Source organism: Salmo trutta, chromosome 22 (assembly GCF_901001165.1).
Source record: "Salmo trutta chromosome 22, fSalTru1.1, whole genome shotgun sequence".
Taxonomy (NCBI): domain Eukaryota; kingdom Metazoa; phylum Chordata; class Actinopteri; order Salmoniformes; family Salmonidae; genus Salmo; species Salmo trutta.
Window position 1 is genome coordinate 46,921,799 of NC_042978.1, and position 26,908 is coordinate 46,948,706.

The 26,908-nt window shown below is 42.6% G+C and overlaps 1 protein-coding gene across 2 annotated transcripts; it reads left to right on the top strand.

The window, feature by feature from the left end:
• The first annotated feature begins 375 nt into the window (after window positions 1-375).
• Window positions 376-26,697, top strand: firrm (fignl1 interacting regulator of recombination and mitosis). 2 transcript variants are annotated; one of them, XM_029708212.1, is made up of 24 exons: window positions 376-548; window positions 1,065-1,183; window positions 1,387-1,426; window positions 1,841-1,929; window positions 2,022-2,126; window positions 2,319-2,459; window positions 2,622-2,784; window positions 2,966-3,050; window positions 3,215-3,353; window positions 3,995-4,149; window positions 4,288-4,436; window positions 6,355-6,484; window positions 6,661-6,847; window positions 7,224-7,306; window positions 7,595-7,646; window positions 8,211-8,300; window positions 8,507-8,692; window positions 9,230-9,346; window positions 9,435-9,530; window positions 11,410-11,523; window positions 15,844-15,948; window positions 19,422-19,502; window positions 25,462-25,623; window positions 25,982-26,697. In XM_029708212.1, the coding sequence occupies exons 2-24, from the start codon at window positions 1,094-1,096 to the stop codon at window positions 26,195-26,197; spliced, it is 2,775 nt and encodes a 924-aa protein (XP_029564072.1). In that variant the 5' UTR covers window positions 376-548; window positions 1,065-1,093; the 3' UTR covers window positions 26,198-26,697. The 2 variants fall into 2 exon arrangements, with proteins under 2 accessions (XP_029564072.1, XP_029564073.1); XM_029708213.1 differs by having other exon boundaries at window positions 9,441-9,530.
• The last annotated feature ends 211 nt before the right edge of the window (window positions 26,698-26,908 follow it).

Sequence of the window (26,908 nt, forward strand, 5' to 3'; positions counted from 1 at the left end):
TATGTCATTCTTGCCTCTGAACAAGGCAGTTAACCCACTGTTCCTAGGCTGTCATTGAAAATTAGAATTTTATTTAACTTGCCTAGTTAAATAAAAAAAAACGTTGCATATAAGTATGCCTATAACGGAATTCTACAATCTAATTCAGCCACAGTGCGATTTCAATAGTTTTTTTGTTTTGGTTGCAAAATGAACTAATTATTGTCTTTTGTTGAATTTATATTTCCACATTCCGACCTTGTTTAGCATTATCTAGTCCAAATGTGTCATGATTCCACTATTTGTAACTGTTTGAATCACTTTCAATGATAGACTTTTATGTTGAAGGCAAACCGCAAATTCCTCTATAGTTGCTAATCCTTATTGTGGCTAGCGTCACACAGGTACCTCTTTCTGGCTAAAGTTATCAACAAACTCTCGATACAGTTTGAATATTTTTAAACCAGTTAGCTAGCGAAGCAAGACATGCCGTTTTTCTATGCATGTAGTAACGCAAGTAGAATTTACATTTCGTGGGGATTTGTGAACTACTGAAAGAAAGTAGCAAGGTAAGCACAAGCTTATCAATTTAGCTAGCTAGCTAGCTAGCTAACACTACTTAGTTGGCTAACGTAAACTGAATCAATGAGCGAAGCTTATTAGCTAGCTACCTTGCTAACTAGCTGGATGTAACGTTAAGCTGTGCTGTTATCCAAACTGAACCTGCAGCCAGCTAGCTAACGTTGACAAGTTTAGTGCCTGTACAACCTCCTCAGCCGTCGAAACGCAACGATTCACGATAGAGTTGGGTTGGCTCCGATGCCAAATAAAATGATTAAAAACGACTGACTTCCGCATCCAAAATAATAGCCCACAATTACACACGATATTGTTCTTTGTGATGCTAAAAGGAGTAGCTTTGATAAGAACTTCATTTTACGACATTAGAGCAGTCTGCCCACACTAGTCGCCGCTCAACTCCATCGTAAATCGTTGCGTTTAAACCGGCGTTTGTATTCCTATGATTTAACTAGTAGCTTGCTACATCCATGGTTTGTAGAGAATAATATTTTTTTACTTTGCAGTGTACACCACCTAGGCTGTCATCGTCACCATGTCGCAGACCACTCTGTTGGAAGAGGTGGTCCAGTGGAGTAAGGACACCTGTCGGCTGGAAGTCAAATCCGTCCTTCCCAAACTCATCATATCCTTTCGTGGGTCTCTATTGTACAAAACATGGCATAGGGACATAAATCATTTACTTATGGTTGAAATGACTGTAAACATCAGTTCCAGGTCTGCACAAATGCACTTCAGACCCATCCAGTTGATGTAGTATGCCTGTGTGTGTAGCTACTACTGTTGAAGTCAAATTGCGTTACTTTTGAACTCCTTAACTGTGTGTACTCCATGCATTATAAGACAGAAAGCTGGGAAGAACATATACGTAAGTCTCATCTTTTAAACATCAAATCAAAGTTTATGGGTCGTGAAAACACAGATTTGCTGCCGTTATCGCAGGTCCAGCAAAAATACAAAATACTGTAGCAATAACATTTGAAAAATATCAGAACAAGCAATGTCGGAGACTGGAATATAAATATATATGCGTACATACATATAATTGTGTGTAAAGACAGTTTTTGACTCAAATTTTAGTTGGGGACATGAAGTTCAGGTCGCAGTTGTAAATGAGAACTTGTTCTCAACTGGCCAACCTGGTTAAATAAAGGTGAAATAAAATCAAAAGTTGTCACCTGTCAGTAAACCCAGTCATAATTCAGTGTTCTCCATGAATAAGGCCTAGAGTGAAAGGCCAGTGGCACTCGTTCTCTCATTTCTTGTTTGTATCTTCTTTTAGATGTGCTGAAAATCATCACAGACATGTTCTTGCCTCACCTCAGCCTGTCAGAGCTGGAAGACGAGTGTTTCTCCAAGGTCTTACCTAAGGTAGGACATATTTAATTCCTTGTTTGAACACAGACATGCATGTTCACAAGCATCAGCCCAGTGTGTGTGTTTAACTGTTGTAATGTCTGCAGGTAGGGAAGATGTTCAACACACTGATGGAAGAGATCACTAACCAAGTAGGAGGGCTGTCCATTCAGAACACGGAAATACACTCTTTTCTCAGGAACATTCTACAGGTGTGTTCTTAATGCCTGGGAAATTCTCTCTGTCTCTCTGTCTCTATCTCTCTGATACAATATGAGAGAAAAGCACTCCCTTGTCTTTCTCTCTGTTGTGTTAAGGTATAAGTTGTTTTCCCCTCTTCAAATCTGAATGCTAATTGTACTGAGTGGACATTATTAGCTTTGGGGGGGGGTTCTGTTTGCCAGGTGATGGTGCAGGTGTTGGAGGTGCTGTCTGGCTGTGTGCGTCATGTCTGCTCGTTTGAGGAGGCTCCTGCCCTGGATAGTATCCGCTCCTTACCCTCCTGCATCCTTAAGGTCCTCAGGAACACCTTCCAGCACTGCAAGGTATGTATGACTGCAAGGAATTCACTGTTTTAATTATTCTTACTGTGCAAAAGTCTATGTCTAGGAGTATCTAAAAGAGCACATCATGTTCATATGTAGTTTTGTACTGTATGGAGTCAGTGGCATTATTACAATATGTTGTGGGAATGACTGTTTCCCCAGGAGAGTGGGGAGGTGTACTGTGGGCGTCTGTCCCTGGTGGGAGACCTGCTCCAGGGCCTGTTTAAAGAGGCTTACTCACTACAGAAAGGCCTGATGGGACTAATGGACAGGATCTCCCTGGAGAACACAGCCTCAGAGGACGACGTCTCCGACATCATCACTGGTGTGTGTGTGTCTGTCTCGGAAGAGACTCATGCATCCGTCTGGTTGTTTGTGGGTAGTAATTCTCACTGTAGATAAAAGTGACCATTTTATACTCTTCAGTGTTATGGCAAGACATTGTCATACATTAACAATAGTTTTTGCCTCAGTGATGACAATGAAAAGGTGTTTATTTCCCTCAGTGATTCATAGTCTCCTGGATATATGCTCGGTTATCTCAAACCTTGACATCGCACTACATGCCAACACATGGAAATTCATTATTAAGTAAGTATAGAACATATACATTTTTAATCATCATAAACATTATCTGATCTATTGTAAATTAATTATTCAGTAAGTATAGTCCGGCCCACAAACATTACATTTTGATGATAATTTAAATCTATCTGGCTGTTTTTGTTGGCTGACTGATTGATTGATCTGATCAGGCAGTGTGTGAAGTATGGGTCGTTGGTGGAGGAGCGGCTTCGTCACGGTGACATCACATCCTGTCTGTGTGATGACCTGCTGGCATCGTTCCACAGCTGCCTGGAGCTGGCTGAGCAGATCAGTCAGGCGGGGCCACAGGTACATGGCCAATCACATCACAGTCAGAGGAACACTCCCTATGAGCGAAAGACGACGATACATCTTTTTGGTTGAAAAGACATTGAAAATTGATATTTTTGGTAGAAAAGACGTTGAAAATAAGTCTTGAACTTGTGCTCACTGGGCTGGCAATTATCTTTCATTCATTTTAAAATGTTTTTTGTTGCGTGCATACTGAACATGACCTTGATGAGTTGAATGAGCTGATTTCCTTCAATTATTTATTTATTTAGTTATTTCACCTTTATTTAACCAGGTAGGCCATTTACAACTGCGCCCTGGCCAAGATAAAGCAAAGCAGTGCGACAAAAACAACAACAAAGAGTTACAAATGGGATAAACAAACGTACAGTCAATAACACAATAGAAAAATGTGTATACAGTGTGTGCAAATGAAAAGCCTGGAGTCCAAATGCATTATTCATTAATATTACACTACAATAGACAACATTTTTTTGCGTGGAGTTTGTTACGGGTCAGTTCAGGACAGAAATGCAACATTCTCACTGTGACCCTAGATGTCTGAGCATGAGGTGAAGGGTAGAACACAGTGAGACAATGCTCTCTGCTTGGTCCGGTTGTTCCTGCTGTTGAACCGCTGGTCTCTGTGTTTTCTACAGCAGGTGGCACACAGCCCAGAATACAAGTTGTTTCAGAAAACTACAAAGATGTGCAGATTTTTTGCCAACACATTAGTTCATTACATAAAGGAATTCAAGGCTTTTCTTTCTAAGTCTTGCAGACGTTTCCACCAACTCTACCTTCAAATTGTCAGGTACAATACGGCTACACTTTCTGCAACTCACACGTACTACACACACACACACACACACACACACACACACACACACACACACACACACACACACACACACCCCCTCTGTGGTTAACGTTTATTATATTTTATCCACAGCAAGTTTCCTCCCAGCCTGTGTTCCACGGTGCTCCCCTCCCCTCTGTCTGATGAGCTGAACGGAGCAGTTCTGGTGCCCATGGACGCTCTGCTCTCCCAGCTGCTTCCCCTCAGACCCTTCGCCGAGTCTGTCCTCAACCCCAGCCAGCGTGAGTCCACCTCTACCTTCACCCTAGTGTAGAAAAATATCAAATACTTCACACTGCAGTCTATGCTAACCCATGTGCTTTATTGACATTGTTTGGGGCCACAAGTTTTTCCCATGATGCACTTTATTGCCATGAGCCTTAGGTTCTTGAATTGTGCAGTCTGTTTCCTTATTACATCCATGTCCACTGTCCCACGTCCATCTGGGGCCTCTGTCAATGTACTGTAGGGATGCTTTCCGCCTCGAGACATGTGTAACAAAAGCAAACACACACACCCCCCTTCCGTTGGTGTTGTTTGAGGACATTGGTTTGCTGAGTGTGCTCTGGTTTTTATTTAGGGGTCAACTTGGAACACAATGCTCTCACAAGGCCAAAGTACTACTTTGAGTATCAGGGCTCTGCTTGTTATCTGTCATTAATCAGTGGACATAAACAGTAGAGATAAGAAGTTCAGCTCTTTTTACTGACTCTGATCTTATCGACTCGTTCAGTCAAAATAACTAATCTTTCGACTCATTTCGTTCCTTTGAGACAGTAATGCCCAGTGCACACAGGAACACCTTACCGGCAAACGATGAACTGAAGACTCAAAAGAGTTATGATTCTACAAGTTCACGTCGTTCACCGTAGGGGCTTATTGGAGCTGTCATTTGTAACTGAGAAGTGTGCTTTAAACAATGTCGATTGCTAGCTAAACAAATATGATTATTTCTTGATACAATTGAAACGACTAGATAGCCGGACTAGATTGTGAACGACTGATGTGGGTGATAAGAACAATATTGTTTGTGAACTGCAGCCCCCCCCCCTCCCAATGATTCGTGTTTGAGTTTGTTGAACAGAGGCTGTGTCCATCATAACATTCAATAATTCATTGTATTCATTCTTGCACCATGCGACCAATGATAATTTCTGAACATGTCTTTTTCGTCTATGCTGCCTGCAGCATGATCTGTTTTCCTGCACGGCTATATGACAGACAGTTGTTGGTCGGAGCATGTCTCTGGAGCCGCTGAGCCGGAGGAGAGTGGATTAATCCTGCTGTAGGACTTCACTGCGGCCAGCAGGACAAAACAAATGACTAAAATGAACGAATCACTCACAAACAAACTACCGTAATTTCCGGACTATTAAGCGCACCTGAATATAAGCTACACCCGCTGAATTTAAAAATAAATATTATTTTGAACATAAATAAGCCGCACATTATAAGCCGCAGGTGCCTACCGGTACATTGACACAAATGAACTTTACACAGGCTTTAACGAAACACGGCTTGTAACAAAAATAAATAGGCTTTAACGAAACACGGCTTGTAACAAAAAATAAAAAATTTCTCCCGTGCAGCAGCTCTATTTCCTTTTCCAACTGCCAGATCAATCGCCTTCAACTTGAAAGCTGCATCATATGCATTTCTCCGTGTATTTGCCATGATGAGGGTGACAAAATGACTACCGTAATCAGAATGATGGGAAGTTTGAGAGCGCTCGATTTAATCTAAACAGTAAACAAAAAAGTTGTTTGACCTTAACCCGTTCGGCAATTTCATTGGTCTAATGAAAGCTTCATTCCGCCAAAAAACTGAGCACGTCACAGAATGTGTTTTTATTTTATTTTTATTGAAAGCGGGAAAAATTCATATATTAGCCTCGTCATTGTTTAAGCCGCGAGGTTCAAAGCGTGGGAAAAAAGTAGCGGCTTATAGTCCGGAAATTACGGTAAGCACGACTTGAGTCAGTAAAAAGAGTAGATTGCGATAATAATGTCTAAAATGTCACTAATAATAATGCCTAAAATACCCCCTCGTGTTCATTTTACCAGTAGGCCTACGGTCTCGTGAGTCTTGTCAGGCCCACCTTGTGTTGAGTGTGAGCTTTTTTGTGACCCCTGCCTGTCCTGTTTGTGTACCTGTATGTAGACTTGAGTCCTGAGACAGAGTTACCCCATTGCCTCCTGCTGGTGAGTGTCATGGGTCAGTTCCCCTCCCATCCAGAGGAGGCGCTGCAGCTGTGGTGTGACGGCAGCCACTTCCCTGAGGACACGCCCAGGTAGGAGGGCTCTAGACTATGGCTGTAGACCAGACATTAGTCAAATAGTTTTTTTTATTTAGTTTGACTAGTGCAAAATAACCAATTAAATAGTCCCAAAAACTCCATAATACATCAAGTATTTAATTTTCATTCTCTCTCTTTCTCTCCCTCCCCCCTGCCTGCCCTGTCTTCAGACTGCCTTTGTTCCGGGCCTTGTTCCAGAGCTTCAGGCGGTGCTGTACGGAACGGAGGGTTCCAGTCCTATTGCCGGGGGTGATGTTGAAGGGTCAAGCCCAGGGGAACGTGACTCTTCATCATCACGTCTGTGTGATGCTTTGTGCCCGTGTGGCATCGCTGCCCCCAGAACACTTCCCCTTACTGGTGAGGCACTGCCCACAAACTGTTGGGTGTAAATTGTTGTAGATATTGTGTGTAAGTATTTTACACACACAGGTTACACACACATACTCTACACAGCACTTTGGCCCCTGAGTATTTCCTAGCTTGGAAAAACTGTAAATGATTGCATTATGATGACATTGTGGATACAGTATGTTTATGATGTCATACCAAATCGCCCTCTCTCTGTTTTATTTAGTGGAAACACATTATCACCCTGAAACGCAACTCAATCATCATCCTTCATCTGTTTTTCTACTGTGGATCAGTTTATGATCCTGAAACTTTCTTCTCTCTCTCTCTCTCTCTCTCTCTCTCTCTATATATATATATTTATTTGTGCTAATCCATCCATCAGGAGCGTAGTCTGTTGGAGGCTGTGCTGCAGCCTGACACCCAGACGGCCCTGCTGGCTACTGACGTGTGGTGCTTCATAGCCCGGTGAGCATCTGGCCACCAAACCACCGGCCTTCCTTCCACCAACACTGACTTTGCTGATAGACTGATGCTTTCTTTTCAGGGGGAAATGTGCTCACTATGCTATGTGGTTGTCTCACCTGACCACCTTTTAAATGAATGCACTAACTGGAAGTCTGTCTGGAGAAGACTGTCTGCTAAATTACTCAAGTGTAAAGTACATTTCACATATAAATGTCGCAATATTGTAAATGTCCATTGCTTGTCCTGTGTGTTTGCTGCCTGCTGTGAGTGACTGTCCTCTCTCTGCAGGTATGGTACAGCTGAACTGTGCTTACATCACGGTCTCCTCACAGCTCAACTGGTGAGTATAGAGGACAGACAGACAGACAGACAGACAGACAGACAGACAGACAGACAGACCACCCACAGGGGTCACAACTTATCCCTGGCTATCAGTGTTCTCTTGCGCTCTCTCTCCCTCGCTCTCTCTCACTCTCTCTCACTCTCTCTCGCGCTCTGTCTCTCTGTTTGTGTATCCTAGTTTATCATCCCTTTCCAAGGCCCAGTCCCAAATCCACCCCTACGCACTTGTGGAGATCTGAGAGGATTTGATTGTTATAAGACATATGGTGTATTTAGCCTATCACAAGGCATGCTGGAGCTGCTACCAGATGGCTTAACACCTGTCAAATCCAGTCAGATCTCCACAAGTGAGTAGGGTGCAAGCCTTAAGGGTGGATTTGGCATCTCTCTGTGGGCAGGGTGGCTGTAGACTAGGGCCTCTCTGATACCCCGACAGAGGCGACAATTGGTGTTTTTGGATCCTGGGGGAAGGAGACACCTGTTAGTAACCGTGCCCCAGGTTGTTTCAGTTTATTTCATGACCTATCTTCCCTTTTTCCACCCTCTCCTCACACTCCCCCAGGTGAAGTCGTGTGGTGGGGAGAGTTACCAGCTGTCCCACCTGTCTCTGCTGCTGAGACGCATGGTGTTCCTCATGACTCCTGAACACCAGGTCAGACAGCAGCACGGAGAAAACGTGTGTGTGGTGTGGTGTGTGTGAGGGGGCTGTCGATCTCTGGTTTTATAAAGTGATATGAGCTCGTGGTTTGTGTTTTTATTTACATTTGTGTGTGACTGAGTGTGTGTTTTCATGTGATGTGTGTTATACATTTGTGTGTGACTGAGTGTGTGTTTTCATGTGATGTGTGTTTGTTGTAGATGGAGTTGGTGGAGCGTTTCCCTCCCTCCCAGGATGACAACCTCCCTGTATGGTGTCACATCCTCCTTAGAGCCCTGTCCCATGATGCCCGGCAGCGGGTCGAGGCAGACATCATCACCTTAACTAACACCACTGTGACAAACTGGCAAAAGGCTGGGTGCAAACTGGGACAATTGGACAAAGTGGTGAGGACACTTTTTCAGAAGCTGCTTTAGACCAAGGGGCAAAGCCTATCTAAATTGCTTTTCAGTGCCCAGCTGAACACTAAAGTTAATGTGTGGACAATAAAGTTGTATTCTATTCCACTGGAGTGATAGTGCTCAACCTACTTGTTTTATACAGCCTCATTGACAGGCAGGCATCTTTTTTATAATGAACATGCCTCGTGACACATTTTGGCCTTAGTTACCATGCTGAAGGTCTCATTTCATTACCAAGAATATAGAGAGGGCAAGGCTACAATATTCTCTGCTGCATGGTTGTCTCCTGTCCTATAGTAGGTGTTGAATAGGAAGATCATAACTGGCTTTAAGAGCTTAGAGAAGGTGAAGAGTTTGGTTTAAGAGCTTAGATAAAAGTACCAATAAAATAATCTTGTTTATTGTGAGAAAATCAGGGTAGATAAGGTCATTTCTTGTCGTCCTAAGTGGACCGTTCTGTTTATAATTTAGTACGAAAGCACTGCAGTATGGCCTCAATTCGGCCCGTTTTCTCACCCACAGAACATAGCGCTGTTGTCCCTGCTGATGGTGGTTCGAGGTGTATCTCCAGAGGCAGAGTGTGAGTCGTCTGCACTGACGATCATCTCACAACTTTGGGTTGCCATGTGTCCCAGTCAGGTGAGGGAAGTGCTTCTGGACACGCACGGACGGACGGACGGACGGGACAGTTTGCCAGTTCAGTTAACTCTATCCCTTTGATTGGCAGGTGCAGATCCACCCTAGCATCCAGTGCACTCTGAAACTCCTCCTCTCCATGTCAGCCATCTTGGTGAAGAGTTTTGACCCACAGGTCATCTGTCAGGTACAGAACACAAACGTTCACTTCCTTTATTCACTTCAGTGACTATGATGCTCAGTGATGCGGTAAACTATCAGGTCCAGTGGGCTATCCAGATAACGCATGGACGGGAACTAGAATAGTAGAATACACATGGTGCAATCACTCAATTAGCCTATGTCAGCTAACATTTTCTTCATTGGTAAGTTAGTCTAGCCAGCTATCTAAACTAGTAGTAATCATGGCCGAATTACCGACCGGGGGGGCCCGTTGATTTTGTTAGTCACTCTCACTCAGATATCATATTCAAAACTGAAAACATTTCTCTCCGCCCCATGGCAAAATGTATAGAATTGCACAACATTTTCTCTCCACCCCATGGCAAAATGTGTAGAATTGTACAACATTTTCTCTCCGCCCCATGGCAAGTGGTGTAGAATTGCACAACATTTTCTCTCCACCCCATGGCAAAATGTGTAGAATTGCACAACATTTTCTCTCCACCCCATGGCAAAATGTGTAGAATTGCACAACATTTTCTCTCCACCCCATGGCAAAATGTGTAGAATTGCACAACATTTTCTCTCCGCCCCATGGCAAGTGGTGTAGAATTGCACAACATTTTCTCTCCGCCACATGGCAAAATGTGTAGAATTGCAGTAAGATTTACTACAAAACAATGTTTTGTCTCCGCTGTCAAGAGGAGGGGGGGGCGCTAAAATGTTTTGCTCACAAGATGTGGGTGGCCCGCCAACAACATTTCACTTAGGGCCCCCAAAAGGCTAGGGCCAGCTCTGACTGCATGTGTAAGGATGGATGTGGATAGGCAGACCTGCGAGCCACTGTGGCCCCTCGTGATGATTTCATATTTTTTGTGGGCCCCCCCCCACCCCAAATTTAAAAAGGAATAAGATGTGGAGATGTTCATATTGAAATGTGTATCTCCTGTGAACTGCACTGCAATTCAGTTTTCTTGCCTAGTTAAATAAAGGTTAAATAAATAAATATTGTAAACTGCTAAGGTGCACCAGTGTAAAAGGCTTATAGTTGACTCTAAAATGTTGTACTCTATACCTATTTGATAAATGTGTTTTGATAAGATTACAGATTCTCTCAAGACCCCAAGTTTGAGAACCACTGTACCACTGACCTCTCTCTATATCTCTCTGTCTCTCTCTATATCTCTCTGTCTCTCTCTATATCTCTGTCTCTCTCTATATCTCTCTGTCTCTCTCTATATCTCTCTGTCTCTCTCTATATCTCTCTGTCTCTCTCTATATCTCTCTATATCTCTCTATATCTCTCTATATCTCTCTGTCTCTCTCTATATCTCTCTGTCTCTCTCTATATCTCTCTGTCTCTCTCTATCTCTCTGTCTCTCTCTATATCTCTCTGTCTCTCTCTATCTCTCTGTCTCTCTCTATATCTCTCTGTCTCTCTCTGCATCTCCTCTGCCTCCTTCATGTTAGTCGGCCTCACTACTTCTCTCACTGTAAAGCAACGTTATTTTGTTATGAGAACTTATAGTAGCCTATCTTTTTGTTAAGATTATAGCTTAATTTCAGTCAACTGCTCCGTTTAACGTTAGCTTCTAACTTAATCCTTCTAGTTATAGCTAGCTATCAGGCTAAATTAATCCTTCTAGTTATAGCTAGCTATCAGGCTAAATTAATCCTAGTTATAGCTAGCTATCAGGCTAAATTAATCCTTCTAGTTATAGCTAGCTATCAGGCTAAATTAATCCTTCTAGTTATAGCTAGCTATCAGGCTAAATTAATCCTTCTAGTTATAGCTAGCTATCAGGCTAAAAGTAGCCAGAGCCCTTGAGCTTGCCACCTGGCTGAAATACCAGCGACTATTTACTAGCTGATGTATACTATAAATTGATTGTGTGTTTTTTTAGGCCCTTGTGTGTGTGGGAGCCATGGTCTCTGAGAAGTGTCCTGATGACCTGCTGCTGGCTGCTCTGGACTTCTTGGCCTCTCTAGGCAAGGTGTTCATCCCACATGATAGCCAGGTATTGTATGATAACCAGGTACTACTGTATGATGGGCAGAATTGTTTTTTCTGAACAAAAATATAAAGTGTTGGTCCCATGTTTCATGAGCTGAAATTAAAGATCCCCGAAATGTTGCATATTTTTATCTCAAATTTTGTGCACAAATTTGTTTACGTCCCTGTTAGTGAGCATTTCTCCTTTGCCAAGACAATCCATCCACTTGACTGGTGTGGTATATCAAGAAGCTGATTAAACAGAATGATCATTGCACAGGTGCACCAAAAGGCCACTCAAAAATGTGCAGATTTGTCACACAACACAAGTCTTGATGGAGCGTGCAGTTGGCATGCTGACTGCAGGAATGTCCACCAGGGCTGTTGCAAGAGAATTTAATGTTCATTTCTCTACCATAAGCCGCCTCCAACACCGTTGTGGAGAATTTGGCAATATGTCCAACTGGCCTCGCAACCGCAGACCACGTATAACCACGCAATCCCAGGACCTCCACGTCCGGCTTCACCTCTGAGACCAGTCACCCGGACAGCTGATGAAACTGGGTTTGCACAACCAAAGAATTTCTGCACAAGCTGTCAGAAACCGTCTCAAGGAAGCTCATCTGCGTGCTCGTCGTCCTCACCAGGGTCTTGACCTGACTGCATTTCAGTGTCGTAACCAACTTCAGTGGGTAAATGCTCACCTTCGATGTCCACTGGCACGCTGGAGAAGTGTGCTCTTCACTGATGAATCCCGGTTTCAACTGTACCAGGCAGATGACGTGTATGGCGTTTTGTGGGCGAGCGGTTTGCTGATGTCAACATTGTGAACAGAGTGCCCCATGGTGGCGGTGGGGTTATGGTATGGGCAGGCATAAGCTACGGGCAATTAACACAATTGTATTTTATCAATGGCAATTTGAATGCACAGAGATACTGTGATGCGGTCCTGAGGCCTATTGTCATGCCATTCATCCGCCGCCATCACCTCATGTTTCAGCATGATAATGCACAGCTGAAAATGTTTGTTCTTCTATGGCCTGCATACTCTAGACATGTCACCCATTGAGCATGTTTGTAATGCTCTGGATCGTCATGCACGACAGCGTGTTCCAGTTCCTGCCAATTTTCCAACAACTTCACACAGCCATTGAAGAGGAGTGGGACAACATTCCACAGGCCACAATCAACAGCCTGATCAACTCTATGCGAAGGAGATGTCTTGCTGCATGAGGCTGATGGTGGTCACACCAGATACTGACTGGTTTTCTGACCCACTCCCCTACCTTTCTTTTTATTTTTTTATTTTTTATTTTTAAGGTATCTGTGACCAACCGATGCATGTATGTATTACCAGTCATGTGTAATTCATAGGTTTAGGGTCTAATGAATTTATTTCAATTGGCTGATTTCCTAAACATGAACTAACTCAGTAAAACCTTTAAAATTGTTACATGTTGCGTTTTTTTTTTTTTTTTTTTTCTGTGTATATCTAAATCTGTAATGTCATAGACTACAAATTGCAAGAACAGATCAATCTGGAGTCAGCTGTTATCTGGTATAGATGATAGAGGTCGACCGATTAGGATTTTTCAACGCCGATACCGATTATTGGAGGACCAAAAGTGCCGATACCGATTATTATGGATTTTTTTATGCGTATATATATATATATATATATATACACACACACACACACACACACACACACACACACACACACACACACACACACACACACACACACACACACACACACACACAGCTCTGAAGTGACAACGATACTGAAGAGTCTGCTTAGGAGACAAATACTCTCAACTGTTTGAATAATAAAAATAGAGTTTACCTGTGATGAATGCTGAAAACAAAACTGTAATTTCTATATGCAGGAAATCCTATTTTAATAATGGGCATGGTAAGAATTGACTACCAAAGTGCGAGTCATAATTCCCATGACACCTTCTAGCAAAATCTGAAAAGCGGTTCCTTCATTTATTCCATAGGATATTTTTAGATTAACTTAAAATAAGGTCTGTGTTTGGTTTAGGCTTACACCACCTTGCCAATTTTATAACTGTGTAGATATCCATAGGATATAACTCTGATCAATATAAGCGAAGATACATTTTTTTGTAGAGTGGATTTATGAAAATATGTTGACAAACGTTACCTAGTGAGATTTACACGGGTATCAAAACGCCGAGGCGGTTTAAGCACAAAACACAGACCTTATTTGAAGTAGATCAAGACATTCTCTATGGAAGACATGAACGGTAAAATAACGAAGGAACCCCTTTCAAGTTCAGCCGCAAGTTATTACAGGAATTATGACGCGTCGACTATCTCTCTAAACCATATACCTTTGACTATTACGAGCCTGCTGCTGCCTACCACCGCTCAGTCAGACTGCTCTATCAAATATCAAATCATAGACTTAACTATAATATAATAAACCTTAGGTCATTAATATGGTCAAATCCGGAAACTATCATCTCGAAAACATTATTCTTTCAGTGACATACGGAACCGTTCCGTATTTTATCTAACGGGTGGCATCCATAAGTCTAAATATTCCTGTTACATCGCACAACCTACAATGTTATTTCATAGTTCCGTAAAATTCTGGCAAATTAGTTCGCAACGAGACAGATTCTGTATACCCTGATTCTGCGTGCAACGAACGCAAGAGAACTGACACAATTTCATCTGGTTAATATTGCCTGCTAACCTGGATTTCTTTTAGCTAAATATGCAGGTTTAAAAATATATACTTCTGTGTATTGATTTTAAGAAAGGCATTGATGTTTATGGTTAGGTACAGTCGTGCAACGATTGTGCTTTTTTTTTCGCAAATGCGCTTTTGTTAAATCATCCCCCGTTTGGCGAAGTCGGCTGTCTTTGTTAGGAAGAAAAAGTCTTCACAGTTCGCAACAAGCCAGGCGGCCCAAACTGCTGCATATACCCTGACTCTGTTTGCAAGAGAAGTGACACATTTTCCCTAGTTAAAATAAATTCATGTTAGCAGGCAATATTAACTAAATATGCAGGTTTAAAAATATATACTTGTGTATTGATTTTAAGAAAGACATTGATGTTTATGGTTAGGTACACATTGGAGCAAAGACAGTCCTTTTTCACGAATGTGCACCACATCGATTATATGCAAAGCAGGACAGGCTAGATAAACTAGTAATATCATCAAGCATGTGTAGTTAACTAGTGTTTATGATTGATTGATTGTTTTTTTATAAGTTTAATGCTAGCTAGCAACTTACCTTGGCAACATAAAGCAGGTGGTTAGAGCATTGGGCTAGTTAACGTAAGGTTGCATCCCCAAGCTGACAAGGTAAAAATCTGTCGTTCTGCCCTTGAACAAGGCAGTTAACCCACTGTTCCTAGGCCGTCATTGAAAATAAGAATGTGTTCTTAACTGACTTGCCTAGTTAAATAAAGGTTTAAAAAAAAAAAAAGAATATCGGCCATTCCGATTAATCGGTCAACCTCTAATAGATGATAGACATGGTGCTGCTGAATAGTAGTTAATTTAACAGGTAGATCTGGAGTCAGCTGTTAACATAATGTGTAATGTAGCCTATTAACCTCTAAAGGTCTAAGCTGTTGGGTGGATGCATTGAATAAATGGTAAAAAAGACAGTCAAAAAAATTAATAAGGGCCTCCTGAGTGGCGCAGCGGTCTAAGGCAGTGCTAGAGGCGTCACTACAGACCCGGGATCGATCCCAGGCTGTATATCACAACCGGCCGTGATCCAATAGGGCGGCGCACTATTTGGCCCAGTGTCGTCCGGGTTAGGGGAGGGTTTGGCCAGGGGGCTTTACTTGGCTCATCGCACTCTAGCGACTCCTTGTGGCGGGCCGGTCACCTGCAGGCTGACCTCGGTCGTCAGTTGAACGGTGTTTCATCCGACACATTGGTGCGGCTGGCTTCCGGGTTAAGCGGGCGGGTGTTAAGAAGTGCGGTTTGGCGGGAGGACGCATGACTCGACCTTCGCCTCTCGAGCCCGTTGGGGAGTTGCAGCGATGAGACGAGATCGAAATTGAGGAGAAAAATATATTTTTTTAAATGACTCATAAGGAATAAGGTTTTGAAGTGTCTGTCCTATATCTAGGAGTTTTAATAAAGCTCAGGAAATGTTTTTGTTTTTTTGGACACATATTTAACTCCTTAGTTTTGTGCCAACAAAAATATCTCCATTCTTCCATTCAGTTGTATGGGTTACCTTCAGATGAGTTCCGTCACACTTGTGGAGGTCGTAGAGCAAAATGGAGAACACCAACTACATGTAGTTCACTACTCCCCAACTGTGTGTGTGTGTGTCATCCACAGAGCCAGGTGTTGCCCAGGCTGAGTGATCTGTTTGGGGCCCTGCTAGCTGAGAGGTCCTGGCTAATAAACCAACATGCCCTGGAGGCCTTCGCTCACTTTGCAGAGGTGAGACTCTCCTGAACACTGTTTTTAGTGATCGGAATATAATGTATCTTAAAAATTCCTATGAGTTTCCTTCTTCCTGAGGGCACTTGGCTGTGTTTTTATTTATAACTGGAGGGATAGTGGCCACTTTCATGTACGTATGAACTTCAATGTGCATGTACAGTGCTTTCAGAAAGTATACACATCCCTAGAATTTTTTTCACATTTTGTTGTGTTCCAAAGTGGGATTAAAATGGATTGTCATTTTTCGTCAACGTCTACACAAAATACTCTGTCAAAGTGAAAGAAAAATTATAACATTTTTAAAAAAAATTAAAAAATAACAAAAAACACTCATGTATCTTCATTAGATTAAGTATTCAACCCCCTCAGTCAATACAGTTGAAGTCGGAAGTTTACATACACCTTAGCCAAATACTGTTCAACACAGTTTTTCACAATTCCTGACATTTAATCCTAGTAAAGATTCCCTGTTTTAGGTCAGTTAGGATCACCACTTTACTTTAAGAATGTGAAATGTCAGAATAATAGTAGAGAGAATGATTTATTTCAGCTTTTTATTTCTTTCATCACATTCCCAGTGGGTCAGAAGTTTACATACCCTCAATTAGTATTTGGTAGCATTGACTTTTTAAACTTTTAAAAATGTTTTACTTGTGTCAAACGTTTCGGGTAGCCTTCCACAGGCTTCCCACAATAGGTTGGGTGAATTTTGGCCAATTCCTCCTGACAGGGCTGGTGTAACTGAGTCAGGTTTGTAGGACTCCTTGCTCGCACACGCTTTTTCAGTTCTGCCCACAAATTTTCTATAGGATTGAGGTCAGGGCTTTGTGATGGCCACTCCAATACCTTGACTTCGTTGTCCTTAAGCCATTTTGCCACAACTTTGGAAGTATGCTTGGGGTCATTGTCCAAGACCCATTTGCGACCAAGCTTTAACTTCCTGACTGATGTCTTGAGATGTTGCTTCAATATATCCACATAATTTTCGTTCCTCATGATGCCATCTATTTTGTGAAGTGCACCCGTCCCTCCTGCAGCAAAGAACCCCCCACAACATGATGCTGCCACCCCCATGCTTCACGGTTGGGATGGTGTTCTTCAGCTTGCAAGCGTCCCCCTTTTTCCTCCAAACATAACGATGGTCATTATGGCCAAACAGTTCTATTTTTGTTTCATCAGACCAGAGGACATTTCTCCAAAAAGTACGATCTTTGTCCCCATGTGCAGTTGCAAACTGTAGTCTGGCTTTTTTTATGGCGGTTTTGCAGCATTGGCTTCTTCCTTGCCGAGCGACCTTTCAGGGTATGTCGATATAGGACTCGTTTTACTGTGGATATAGATACTTTTGTACCTGTTTCCTCCATCTTCACAAGGTCTTTTGCTGCTGTTTTGCGATTGATTTGCTTGATTTGCTCTTTTCGCACAAGTACATTCTTCTCTAGGAGACAGAACGCGTCTTCTTCCTGAGCGGTATGACGGCTGCGTGGTCCCATGGTGTTTATACTTGGTTACTATTGTTTGTACAGATGAATGTGGTACCTTCAATTGCTCTTTAAGTCTTGGCTGATTTCGTTTGATTTTCCCATGATGTCAAGCAAAAAGGAACAGAGTTTGAAGGTAGGCCTTGAAATACATCCACTGGTACACCTCTAATTGACTCAAATGATGTCAATTAGCCTATCAGAAGCTTCTAAAGCTATGACATAATTTTCTGGAATTTTCCAAGCTGTTTACATGCACAGTCAATTTAGTGTATGTAAACTTCTGACCGACTGGAATTAGGATACAGTGAATTATAAGTGAAATAATCTGTCTACAAGGTAGATGTCCTAACCGACTTGCCAAAACTATAGTTTGTTAACAAGAAATTTGTGGAGTGGTTGAAAAACGAGTTTTAATGACTCCAACCTAAGTGTATGTAAACTTCCGACTTCAACTGTACACGTTAGAATCACCTTTGGCAGCGATCACAGCTGTGAGTCTTTTTGGGTAAGTCTCTAAGAGCTTTCCACACCTGGATTGTACAATATTTGCACATTTCTTTTTTAAATTCTTCAAGCTCTGTAGTGTTGGTTGTTGTTAATTTCTAGACAGCCATTTTCAAGTCTTGCCAGAGATTTTCAAGACGATTTTAAGTCCAAATTGTAGCTAGGCCACTCCGGCACATTCGATCTGGTTTTGGTAAGCAACTCCAGTGTGTGTTTGACCTTGTTTTAGGTTATTGTCCTGCTGAAAGGTGAATTAGTCTCCAAGATTCTGTTGGAAAGCAGACTCAACTAAGTTTTCTAGGATTTTGCCTGTGTTTATCTCTATTGTGTTTATTTTTATCGTAAAAAAACTCCCTAGTCCTTGCTGATGACAAGCATACCCATAACATGATGCAGCCACCACAGTGCTTAAAAATATGAAGAGTGGTACTCAGTGATGTGTTGTGTTGAATTTGCCTGAAACATACAGCTTTTTATATTCAGGACAAAAAGTTAATTTCTTTAGCATATATTTTGCAGTATTACCTTAGTGCCTTGTTGCAAACAGGATGCATGTTTTGGAATATGTTTATTCTGTACAGGCTTCCTACTTTTCACTCTGTCATTTAGGTTAGTATTGTGGAGTATCTACCAAGTTGTTGATCCATCCTCAGTTTTCTCCTATCACAGCCAATAAACTCTGTAACTGTTTTAAAGTCATCCTTGGCCTCATGGTGAAATCCCTGAGCGGTTTCCTTCCTCTCCGGAAACTGAGTTAGGAAGGATGCTTGTATCTTTGGATGGTGTATCAATACACACAGTCAGTACAAAGTGTAATTAATAACTTCACCATACGCAAAGGGTATTCAGCATCTGCTTTTTACATTTTTACACATCTACCAATAGGTGGCCTTCTTTGCGAGGCATTGGAAAATTCTCTGGTCTTTAGTGGTTGAGACTGCTTGAAGAATTCACTGCTCGACAGATAATTGTATGTGTGGTGTACAAAGATGAGGTAGTCATTCAAAAATCATGTTAACCACTATTATTGAACTCAGAATGAGTCCATTCAACTTATTAGGTGACTTGTTAAGCACATTTTTACTCCTGAACTTATTTAGGCTTGTCATGACAAAGGGGTTGAATACTTATTGACAATTTTCTTACAACAAAATTCCACTTTGACATTATGGAGTATTCTGTGTAGATAATTGACACACAATCTCAATTTATTCAATTTTAAATTCAGGCTATATCACAACAAAATGTGGAAAAAGTAAAGGGGTGTGAACTTAAAGCACTGTATGTAACGTCTTTAAAAAATATATTTTTTATTTATTTATTTAACTAGGCAAGTCAGTTAAGAACAAATTCTTATTTACAGTGACGGCCTACCTTGGCCAAACCCAGACGATGCTGGGCCAATTGATGTGATACATGTGTAAATCGTTCTGGATAAGAGTGCCTGCTAAATGACTAAAATGTGTAATGTTCATGTTTCAGGTCACCAATCATGAGGAGGTGATCTCCCAGAGCTTGTCTTCAGAAGACACCAAAAACAAAGTGGTGAATTTCCTCAGTAAGGTAATGAATGGTACCCACCACATCCAATACACAATCATTGGGATCTGGAGATAATGAAAGATGGGACTGAACATTGTCGTGGAATTATTCTAATCAAAGGAGAGACTTTTTTTGTTGTTGATTTCTTCAAAACAATTGAACTTTATTATTTAATTACTGCAGTAATGGAGTTGGTAAGTAACCACCCGGAGGTAGTCGCCGAGAACTCAACTAGCAGAACTGAGCCACAGTTAAGACACATCCTCTTGAATAAGAATGACAAACAACAGATGTGTGGAATGAGTCAAAAGGTTAGGATTGTTATGAAAGAAATGAATAATTCATTGCAGACAGTATCTGCTATGAAGACTGTTGTCATTGTATGGAAACCAGGGTTTGGCCTCCAAGACGAGGTTCTCCTTATCAGCAATTCATAACAGATCTGGTACCTTAGACACCAATCTTTTTTATTTTATAATTTTTTTTAGGTCAGTTGAGAACAAGTTCTCATTTACAACTGTGACCTGGCCAAGATAAAAACAAAGCAGTGCGACACAAACAACAACACAGAGTTACACATGGAATCAAATCAAATGTATTTATATAGCCCTTCTGACATCAGCTGATATCTCAAAGTGCTGTACAGAAACCCAGCCTAAAACCCCAAACAGCAAGCAATGCAGGTGTAGAAACACGGTGGCTAGGAAAAACTCCCTAGAAAGGCCAGAACCTAGGAAGAAAGCTAGAGAGGAACCAGGCTATGAGGGTTGGCCAGTCCTCTTCTGGCTGTGCCGGGTGGAGATTATAACAGAACATGGCCAAGATGTTCAAATGTTCATAAATGACCAGCATGGTCAAATAATAATAATCATAGTAGTTGTCGAGGGTGCAACAAGTCAGCAACTCAAGAGTAAGTGTCAGTTGGCTTTTTCATAGCCGATCATTGAGAGTATCTCTACCGCTCCTGCTGTCTCTGGAGAGTTAAAAACAGCAGGTCTGGGACAGGTAGCACGTCCGGTGAACAGGTCAGGGTTCCATAGCCGCAGGCAGAACAGTTGAAACTGGAGCAGCAGCACGGCCAGGTGGACTGGGGACAGCAAGGAGTCATCATGCCAGGTAGTCCTGAGGCATGGTCCTAGGGCTCAGGTCCTCCGAGAGAGAGAGAGAGAAAGAAAGAAAGAAAGAAAGAGAGAGAGAGAGAATTAGAGAGAGCATATTTAAATTCACACAGGACACCGGATAAGACAAGAGAAATACTCCAGATGTAACAGACTGACCCTAGCCCCCCGACGCATAAACTACTGCAGCATAAATACTGGAGGCTGAGACAGGAGGGGTCAGGAGACACTGTGGCCCCATCCGATGATACCCCCGGACGGGGCCAAACAGGCAGGATATAACCCCACCCACTTTGCCAAAGCACAGCCCCCACACCACTAGAGGGATATCTCCAACCACCAACTTACCATCCTGAGACAAGGCCGAGTATAGCCCACAAAGATCTCCGCCACGGCACAACCCAAGGTGGGGCACCAACCCAGACAGGAAGACCACGTCAGTGACTCAACCCACTCAAGTTACGCACCCCTCCCAGGGACGGCATGGAAGAACACCAGTAAGCCAGTGACTCAGCCCCTGTAATAGGATTAGAGGCAGAGAATCCCAGTGGAGAGAGGGGAACCGGCCAGGCAGAGACAGCAAGGGCGGTTCATTGCTTCAGAGCCTTTCCGTTCACCTTCACACTCCTGGGCCAGACTATACTTAATCATAGGACCTACTGAAGAGATGAGTCTTAAGGGTTGAGACTGAGTCTGCGTCTCTCACATGGGTAGGCAGACCATTCCATAAAAATGGAGCTCTATAGGAGACAGCCCTGCCTCCAGCTGTTTGCTTAGAAATTCTAGGGACAATTATGAGGCCTGCGTCTTGTGACCGTAGCGTATGTGTAGGTATGTACGGCAGGACCAAATCGGAAAGATAGGTAGGAGCAAGCCCATGTAATGCTTTGTAGGTTAGCAGTAAAATCTTGAAATCAGCCCTTGCCTTAACAGGAAGCCAGTGTAGGGAGGCTAGCACTGGAGTAATATGATCACATTTTTTGGTTCTAGTCAGGATTCTAGCAGTCGTATTTAGCACTAACTGAAGTTTATTTAGTGCTTTATCCGGGTAGCCGGAAAGTAGAGCGTTGCAGTAGTCCAACCTAGAAGTAACAAAAGCATGGATTAATTTTTCTGCATCATTTTTGGACAGAAAGTTTCAGATTTTTGCAATGTTACGTAGATGGAAAAAAGCTGTCCTTGAAACAGTCTTGATATGTTCTTCAAAAGAGAGATCAGGGTCCAGAGTAACGCCGAGGTCCTTCAGTTTTATTTGAGACGACTGTACAACCATCCAGATTAATTGTCAGATTCAACAGAAGATCTCTTTGTTTCTTGGGACCTAGAACAAGCATCTCTGTTTTGTCCGAGTTGCAGCCATCCACTTCCTTATGTCTGAAACACAGGCTTCTAGCGAGGGCAATTTTGGGGCTTCACCATGTTTCATTGAAATGTACAGCTGTGTGTCATCCGCATAGCAGTGAAATTTAACATTGTGTTTTCGAATGACATCCCCAAGAGGTAAAATATATAGTGAAAACAATAGTGGTCCTAAAACGGAACCTTGAGGAACACTGAAATTTACAGTTGATTTGTCAGAGGACAAACCATTCACAGAGACAAACTGATATCTTTCCGACAGATAAGATCTAAACCAGGCCAGAACTTGGCCATGTAGACCAATTTGGGTTTCCAATCTCTCCAAAAGAATGTGGTGATCGATGGTATCAAAAGCAGCACTAAGATCTAGGAGCACGAGGACAGATGCAGAGCCTCGGTCTGACGTCATTATAAGGTCATTTACCACCTTCACAAGTGCAGTCTCAGTGCTATGATGGGGTCTAAAACCAGACTGAAGCGTTTCGTATACATTGTTTGTCTTCAGGAAGGCAGTGAGTTGCTGCGCAACAGCTTTTTCAAAAAAAATTGAGAGGAATGGAAGATTCGATATAGGCCGATTAGTTTTTTATAAATTCTGGGTCAAGATTTGGCTTTTTCAAGAGAGGCTTTATTACTGCCACTTTTAGTGAGTTTGGTACACATCCGGTGGCTAGAGAGCCGTTTATTATGTTCAACATAGGAGGGCCAGCCATAGGAAGCAGCTCTTTCAGTAGTTTAGTTGGAATAGGGTCCAGTATGCAGCTTGAAGGTTTAGAGGCCATGATTATTTTCATCATTGTGTCGAGATATAGTACTAAAACACTTTAGTCTCTCCCTTGATCCTAGGTCCTGGCAGAGTTGTGCAGACTCAGGACAACGGAGCTTTGGAGGAATACGCAGATTTAAAGAGGAGTCCGTAATTTGCTTTCTAATTGATCATGATCTTTTCCTCAAAGAAGTTCATGAATTTATTACTGCTGAAGTGAAAGCCATCCTCTCTTGGGGAATGCTGCTTTTTAGTTAGCTTTGCGACAGTATCAAAAATAAATTTCGGATTGTTCTTATTTTCCTCAATTAAGTTGGAAAAATAGGATGATCGAGCAGCAGTGAGGGCTCTTCGATACTGCACGGTACTGTCTTTCCAAGCTAGTCGGAAAACTTCCAGTTTGGTGTGGCGCCATTTCCGTTCCAATTTTCTGGAAGCTTGCTTCAGAGCTCGTGTATTTTCTGTATACCAGGGAGCTAGTTTCTTATGACAGATGTTTTTAGTTTTTAGGGGTGCAACTGCATCTAGGGTATTGCGCAAGGTTAAATTGAGTTCCTCGGTTAGGTGGTTAACTGATTTTTGTCCTCTGACGTCCTTGGGCAGGCAGAGGGAGTCTGGAAGGGCATCAAGGAATCTTTGGGTTGTCTGAGAATTTATAGCTTTTAATGCTCCTTGGTTGGGGTCTGAGCAGATTATTTGTTGCAATTGCAAACGCAATAAAATGGTGGTCCGATAATCCAGGATTATGAGGAAAAACATTAAGATCCACAACATTTATTCCATGGGACAAAACTAGGTCCAGAGTATGACTGTGGCAGTGAGTAGGTCCAGAGACATGTTGGACAAAACCCACTGAGTCGATGATGGCTCCGAAAGCCTTTTGGAGTGGGTCTGTGGACTTTTCCATGTGAATATTAAAGTCACCAAAAATGTGAATATTATCTGCTATGACTACAAGGTCCGATAGGAACTCAGTGAGGAACACTGTATATGGCCCAGGAGGCCTGTAAACAGTAGCTATAAAAAGTTATTGAGTAGGCTGCATAGATTTCATGACTAGAAGCTCAAAAGACGAAAACGTCGTTGTTTTGTTTTTTTGTAAATTGAAATTTGTTATCGTAAATGTTAGCAACACCTCCGCCTTTTTGGGATGCACGGGGGATATGGTCACTAGTGTAACCAGGGGGTGAGGCCTCATTTAACACAGTAAATTCATCAGGCTTAAGCCATGTTTCAGTCAGGCCAATCACATCAACATTTTACATTTTAGATTATGATCAGTGATTAGTTCATTGACTATAACTGCCTTGGAAGTGAGGGATCTAACATTAAGTAGCCCTATTTTGAGATGTGAGGTATCACAATCTCTTTCAATAACGGCAGGGATGGAGGAGGTCTTTATTCTAGTGAGATTGCTAAAGTGAACACCGCCATCTTTAATTTTTCCCAACCTAGGTCGAGGCACAGACACGGTCTCAATGGGGATAGCTGAGCTGACTACACTGACTGTGCTAGTGTCAGACTCCACTAAGCTGGCAGCCTGGTTAACAGCCTGCTGCCTGGCCTGCACCCTATTTCATTGTGGAGCTAGAGGAGTTAGAGCCCTGTTTATGTTCCTAGATAAGATGGGAGCACCCCTCCAGCTAGGATGGAGTCCGTCACTCCTCAACAGGCCAGGCTTGGTGCTGTTTGTGGGTGAGTCCCAGAAAGAGGGCCAATTATCTACAAATTCTATCTTTTGGGAGGGGCAGAAAAGAGTTTTCAACCAGCGATTGAGTTGTGAGGCTGCTGTAGAGCTCATCACTCCCCCTAACTGGGAGGGGGCCACAGACTCTGCTGTAGAGCTCATCACTCCCCCTAACTGGGAGGGGGCCACAGACTCTGCTGTAGAGCTCATCACTCCCCCTAACTGGGAGGGGGCCGGAGACAAGTACTCGATGCCGACACATCTTTCTAGCTGATTTACACGCTGAAGCTATGTTGCGCTTGGTGACCTCTGACTGTTTCATCCTAACCTCGTTGGTGCCGACGTGGATAACAATATCTCTATACTCTCTACACTCGCCAGTTTTAGTTTTAGCCAGCACCGTCTTTAGATTAGCCTTAACGTCGGTAGCCCTGCCCCCTGGTAAACAGTGTATGATCGCTGGATGATTCATTTTAAGTCTAATACTGCGGGTAATGGAGTTGCCAATGACTAGGGTTTTCAATTTGTCAGAGCTAACGGTGGGAGGCTTCGGCGTCTCAGACCCCGTAACGGGAGGAGGAATAAACAAACGTACAGTCAGTCAATCACACAATAGAAAGAAATCTATATACAGTGTGTGCAAATGAGGTAAGATTAGGGAGGTAAGGCAATAAATAGGCCATAGTGGCCAAGTAATTACAATTTAGTAATTAACACTGGAGTGATAGATGTATAGAAGATGAATGTGCAAGAAGAGATACTGGGGTGCAAAGCAGCAAAAAAAAATAAAAAATAAAAAAATATGGGGATGAGGTAGTTGGATGGGATATTTACAGATGGAGGCTCAGTCCCTCACATGCGCCACTGATCATAGAATGGAATGTGGCTGTTGGTTTTATCACCTAGCCATCACTTAATCAGTTGCCAGCCCAAGCTTCAGAGACCCCTCTGTTCACACAGACACACATGAGTTCTAAGAACCCTGTTCTATTGCATAAAACAACGGTATTAAAACATCGTACTTTTCTACCATAACATGTGTTCCTCTAGACTATTAACGCACAGGAAACGGTGGAGACTCGGCTTGAGAGGTTAAGATTGGAGACTCCTGTTCTTGAACGACACAACTCCATACTGGAGACCAATGAGGAAACTGCTGCTGAGGTTTCAGTTGCATCTACCGGTGATGACCAGTCCACTACTGACAGAGAGGTGAGTGACGAGGCTGATACCTGTGACCATATTATATCTGGGGTTTTTTTTTGGGGGGGGGGTGAAAAATGTACTCTACAACAGCTGTTGATGGCAAACTTGGCAGATTTAGCCAGTGAGAGGATGGTAAATTCAAAAACAAATCGTTTCTGTCCCTGAACCAATAGCTTAAAATACCTTATTCATTTTACTTCCCTTCCTAGACGTAATTACTGATCGTACATTGTTCACCAAGTCTGTCCGGTCAGTGATTACTTAAAGGAAGTTAGGATGTATTTTGTAAGTGTTCAGTTTCTCCTCTGACTTGGATAGTGATACAGTGACTCATTACCCCCCCCCCCCCATTCATCCCATCCAGCCCTGTCCCAAGCGAGCACGGCAGGAAACCAGCGTTGAGGAGGAGTACAGCCGTTACCTCCAGACAGCTGAGAGTGCCCTGAGGGCCCTGCAGACGCTGGTAGAGGGGCGTGCCACCGACACCCCTGTCCCCCCTCCACATTGGGTGACATCCAGACTACAGGAGCTGCAGACTCTGATAACCCATATCAGCACAGCCAACCCACCAAACCGCTAGTGAACTGGCCATTTTTGTATAATTTCTTTTTTAGCTTTGTTATAAATCTGCCTGCGTTACACCTTTTTATAAAATAGGGTTTGTATGGGCGAAAAAGGGTCAGTCCTTATTAAACATGAATCCCTTGAATATGGAGTCTTTTCAGTAAATTGGGTGTGTCCAGACTGGATTCACAAGAGGTTCATGATTGGCCTCTGCTGGTGAATGTGACATTACCATCCCGTGGACCTCTACAGCACAAATTCTCAATCAGACAATATTGCAAGTGAAGCTGCACTACACTGCAGAATGGTATTATTTAATCTAGGTCCATTGCAGCCACTCATAGGATAAGACAAAGGCAGGAAAGAGCATTATGCTGCGGTCATAACCAAGAGTTGTGAAATTGCAATTGAATCGAGTGCGTTCATGTTCTTGAACTGGGAAATCCAGACAGATCAGTGCTGGAATTCTTAGCAAACATGGTCCATTAAAAATCTTGGGATTTTTTTGCTTGTAAATATCCAGTTGCTTTCACTTTAAATCAAATGGAAAATTAACAGAATGTTTGTTTCTTCTTACTGTTAACATTTTTTGTTGACAAATGTCAAGAGGTGCAAGTGAAGCTGAGCACTGGGATGTAAACACAGCATTTGGGGTGGCAGGTAGTGTAGTGGTTAGAGCGTTGGGCCAGTAATCCAAAAGGTTGCTAGATCGAAACAGAGCTGATAA

What these genes read in the sequence shown, in the direction of transcription:
- firrm (XM_029708212.1), top strand. Translation starts at nt 1,094, where the DNA reads ATGTCGCAGACCACTCTGTTGGAAGAGGTGGTCCAGTGGAGTAAGGAC. An exon ending in CCGTCCTTCCCAAACTCATC is followed by an intron (nt 1,184 to 1,386) that starts ATATCCTTTCGT and finishes AACTGTGTGTAC; the next exon opens with TCCATGCATTATAAGACAGA. An exon ending in CCTTCGCTCACTTTGCAGAG is followed by an intron (nt 15,949 to 19,421) that starts GTGAGACTCTCC and finishes TTCATGTTTCAG; the next exon opens with GTCACCAATCATGAGGAGGT.